Raw genomic sequence first — 4,228 nt, 5'->3', positions numbered from 1 at the left:
AACAACAACAACAACAGAGTTTACATGGATATTCTCATCATTTTCATTCTGGTATTTCTGTTTCCTTTGATCTATATTCCTTGGCCCCTTATTGTCTCAACTTTGTTTTAAAGTCATTGTTTTTTTTTTGTTTGTTTTTGGTTTGATCTCCTAGAGGTGATTTTTTTTTTTTTTAAGAAAAGGAACAGAAAATTCATGTGTGAGTTGAATATTTTTTTGAACTATCTTGTTGCTTAGGTACAAGATGTCCTCAGGGACTAGTTTTCATTCAGGGATTGGAAAGTATCTCAGGGCAATAGCCTTGATGAATCATCCGTTCTCAATCAGTCCAATACATTTATTTTTCTTTTTTCTAATTTGGAGGTCTTAAACACGAAATATCTCTGCCTTTTTATACTCAGGATAACTCCTCTGTTTCGAGAGTTTAATAATATTTTTCTGTACAGACTCTTTCAAAACTGGAGTCCAGGAAATACTTAGTAGACATTATCCAGACTTGTTTTGTGCCACATATGGGTAATAGTTCATGAGTGAAGAGGCAGACACATTTGTTAAAGGTCAAATTCTTATAATCTCAGCAGATATTTGTTTTCTCGGTGACAATGGCTTCCTCCACCCATGCTCTGAGCATTTAAAATGGGTTTTCAGGGCAAGCCAACATTCTAGAGTGTTCTAATGGGCATTATAAAGGAAATAATTGTTGAATGATTTGTTGGTTTAACAAAGATTTATTGAATATTTACTATGAAGTCAAGTAAGTGAAGTATTATGATGGGTATATCTGCTGCCAAGGATCTCTTTTAAGTGCTAAAGTGCAAAGATGCCATCTTAAAGACTAAGGTGTGCCTGACCCAAGCCATGGTGCTTTTGGTAGCTTTATGTGAATGTGAAAGTCAGATGGAGACTGTGGGCACGGTGCAGGGCTGTGCAGGGCTTCATTCTGTTTATGTTGCATGAAGTGGAGGCTACTCCATGGCACCTAACAACAACATCAATAATAATTTTATTCCTTGGATTGCACTATGAAACGGTTGGAAGCAGGAGTGGCACCCACTTCCTAAACAACATGCCTCTGGAAACTCTTATGAGCTTTAACAAATGATAGTTACAGAAAGGCTTCAGGCCTTTTGTTCATAGGGTCGCTATGAGTCGTGCTCAACTCGACGACAATCAATAATACATGAAGTGGAAAGTGGATACAAGACAAAGAAGACCTGTTTCTTGTTCTTCAAGAATTTCTAGCTAGGACTTTAATGGGAAAAGATGATGAAGACTTGACAAGACTTACTCAGTCTGGCCTGGTGTGATGGTGGCGCAGTTTGCTTTCTTATGACAGGGGTTCTTTGATTCACAGATATTGGTCATATTGCATCCCACTCCAGGTACAAAATTCTGATAGTGTTCCTTGCATTCACAGTGAGACTTTAGACCACAGGGAGAGAAAAAGAGGATTCTAGTTAGGCACATGGACTGATATTCATTTTAAATCTATGCATGTGTTTTGCCTTAAAAATGAACTCTAAGTAAGCCTGAAACTTCTGCTTAACTTAAAATATCAAGGTACTCAGATGTAGTCATCATATTGGCATATCTCACTGTTGGCAAGTTCATACACTTTTCTTTTCAAAGGTTAGCTTTTCAGTTTTCTAACCCTTGGCTTTGCTGGCTCTGTAATTTTTTAAATTTTATTTCTTTTTTTGTGTGTATACCGTCAAATCAGATCTGACTGGTACAGAAGAAGATTGCCTTTCCTTCTCCAGCAGAGCATCTGGTGGATTTGAAAAGCATACCTCTGGGATTGCAGTGCAGCTTCTTGCCACTAGGCCACCAGAGCTCCTTTACTCTATACTTTTTGAGTTTAGATTGTGTACAGTTGAGTGGAATTTGAATTTCAGATAGAGGTACAACTATCCAGGACAGTGGTTTTCAACCAGCGATCTCAACCCAGGGGACACTGGGTAATGTTTGGAGACATTGTTAATTGACAAACTGGAGGAGCATGGTGTTCCTAGTATCTGTTGAATAAAGGCCAAGGACAGGGTAGGACAGCCTGGCCTGAGAAAGATCCACCTGATCCCAGATGTCAATAGTGCTCAGGTTGAGAAACCTGCTGTGGAATAATGCACTGCTTCTGTATGAACCATGGAGGCTGCCTAGGTCTTGAAAAGGTGTGCCTTGGGGCAGGTTTGTGAAGAAACAAAAGACATTTTCATATCATTCTCAAATTCTTGGTTCCTCGCATGTAATGTGGCCTTTCCCTAAGAGTTTTCATCTTGAGGACTCTGAGGATGGAAATTCAGCCCCATGAATTTCTCTCCAAACCTGCTTCAGGTTCTGTTAGGTGAAATGTTGAATGGTATACTTTTTTTTTAAATTAGTTGATACTGGTTTACATACAAAGTTCATATACATTGTTTTTCATGCCATTATTCCATAGAGGTGAGATCTGGTTGAGTCTCTGTAGGGGCTTCAACAACCTTCTTTCTAGGGTTCAGATCAGACTGCAGGGAGCAGATGGCTGTGTTTGAATCAAGCCTTAAAGCCTTTCCTCCTTATAGCATTATCCTTCTGGAAATAGGTAACTTCCACTCAAGACTCTGTGTAGTTAAGGACACAGTAGACACACACTAAATATTTGGTGAGTGTAGGAGATGTTAGGGGAAGGGCTCTTTAGACTGGATTCCACAGCAGAGGTCCTTCAACAATGCCGATTCTCACCTGTGTGGAGTCAAGGTGAGCCAGCAAATCCAGGCAATGATGTGACTTAAAGGGGTCATATCTCACCCCAGAAGATCTTCAGTGTTCCTTATAATCTGTCAGTACTACCTGATGTTCTTCAGTTTTCCTGAAGTCAGGCTATTTTTGTTTCTAAAGAACCCCCTTTTAACTTGAGAAGGAGTCAAAGAGAATGGGAGATGGGAGATCCAAGCTAATAAAAACTTGACCCATGAGGTGGTTGGCAGTTAACATGTAAATCATTCTGGATTTTCTATGTCCTTTGCCAATCAACTTACAGGTCTGTGAGAGATGAGAGAGCATGATAGGTCAGACTCTGCTAGGAAGCTGGGAAGGTGTAAGCTCAAAGGAGGAACCTGTGTACATGGTGGTGGGGGAAGAAAGGAGCTTCTGGAAAATAAGTCAGAAGTGAGTGCATGGGGGATAATTAGACCTCTGGCCCACTGTCAGCTTTGGCTGGTGCCCTCCTTCTTCTAGCCTCATCAGCTGCCCACAGCGGAAGCTCACCTGGCCAGGCCCATCATATTTGCACACTGTTGAGTTCGTGGGGCAGTTTCCAAAGTTTTCTTGGCAGGGGTCTACCGGTAGGCACACTTGGCCATCCCCACGGTAGCCTTCTTCACATGTACAGCTGTGCCGATTCGGTCCCAGATATGTGCAGCGAGCATGAGGGTGGCATATGCTTTGTAAACACGGGTTGATGGCTTAAGAAACAAAGATAAAACCAGAGGCAGTTATCACACTTAGGGGCTGGAGAGGGGACTGTGACAGAGCTGCAAAGTCACAAATGCAATGCAGTAATTTTGAGAAGGCAACAAACATTCATTTCCCCACTCTACTTGACAACTCCCACCTCCCCAAACAGATTTACATATAATCATCACCACTAACAAAGGTTGGCAGTTAAATACACCCAGAGGCATCTTGAAGTTAAGATCTGAGAATCTCCTTCCAGAAGGTTCCAGCCCTGTGGAGCAGTTTCAGTCAGCTCATATAATGTCACTGTAAATTGGAACTGACTTGAAGACAATTAACAGCAGCACCAGAGTTTATAAGTAAAAATGCTGTATTAATACATTAATTTTCAATGTTTTATGTAGGCTTAAATAAAAAAAATAGCATAAAAGAAAACACTAATGTTTGTAAGATTTATAAGAGGACCAGACTCCAATCCAAGCATTAGCTATAGTAACTAATTTTCTCTTTCATAACCAAAGGACTCTGCAGTGCTTTTTCCATTTCTGGGGTATAGCGGGAACCTCCTATCCCCCTTGAGTACATGCTGCCGTCTAGTGGAGACTTGTAAAACTGTGTTAATCCCTCAACTGCACTAACAGAGACCCCCACTTTGGGACATATTGGTATATACTGGTAGGGGTTTGTTCTACTGTACATAAGGTTGCTATGAGTTGGAGCTGATTTGACAGCCCCTAACAATAAACATTTCATTTAGAATGCCTTCCATTATGGATGTTGTAAAAAATAAATAAAT

At 40.7% G+C, this 4,228-nt stretch overlaps 1 protein-coding gene across 1 annotated transcript in view; it reads right to left on the bottom strand.

The window, feature by feature from the left end:
- The window catches only part of STAB2 (stabilin 2), a 251,479-nt gene that overhangs the window by 181,568 nt on the left and 65,683 nt on the right, over window positions 1-4,228 (bottom strand). Inside the window, exons 8-9 of the mRNA XM_006888578.1 lie at window positions 3,244-3,440; window positions 1,289-1,422 (exon numbers count right to left, since the gene is read on the bottom strand). Of these exons, the coding sequence (XP_006888640.1) occupies window positions 1,289-1,422; window positions 3,244-3,440 (331 nt within the window). The remainder of the gene's footprint in view (window positions 1-1,288; window positions 1,423-3,243; window positions 3,441-4,228) is intronic.

Source organism: Elephantulus edwardii, unplaced genomic scaffold, assembly GCF_000299155.1.
Source record: "Elephantulus edwardii isolate Elephantulus edwardi_28Jun2011 unplaced genomic scaffold, EleEdw1.0 scaffold00068, whole genome shotgun sequence".
NCBI classification, from domain to species: domain Eukaryota; kingdom Metazoa; phylum Chordata; class Mammalia; order Macroscelidea; family Macroscelididae; genus Elephantulus; species Elephantulus edwardii.
This window is presented reverse-complemented; position numbering and strand designations above follow the sequence as displayed.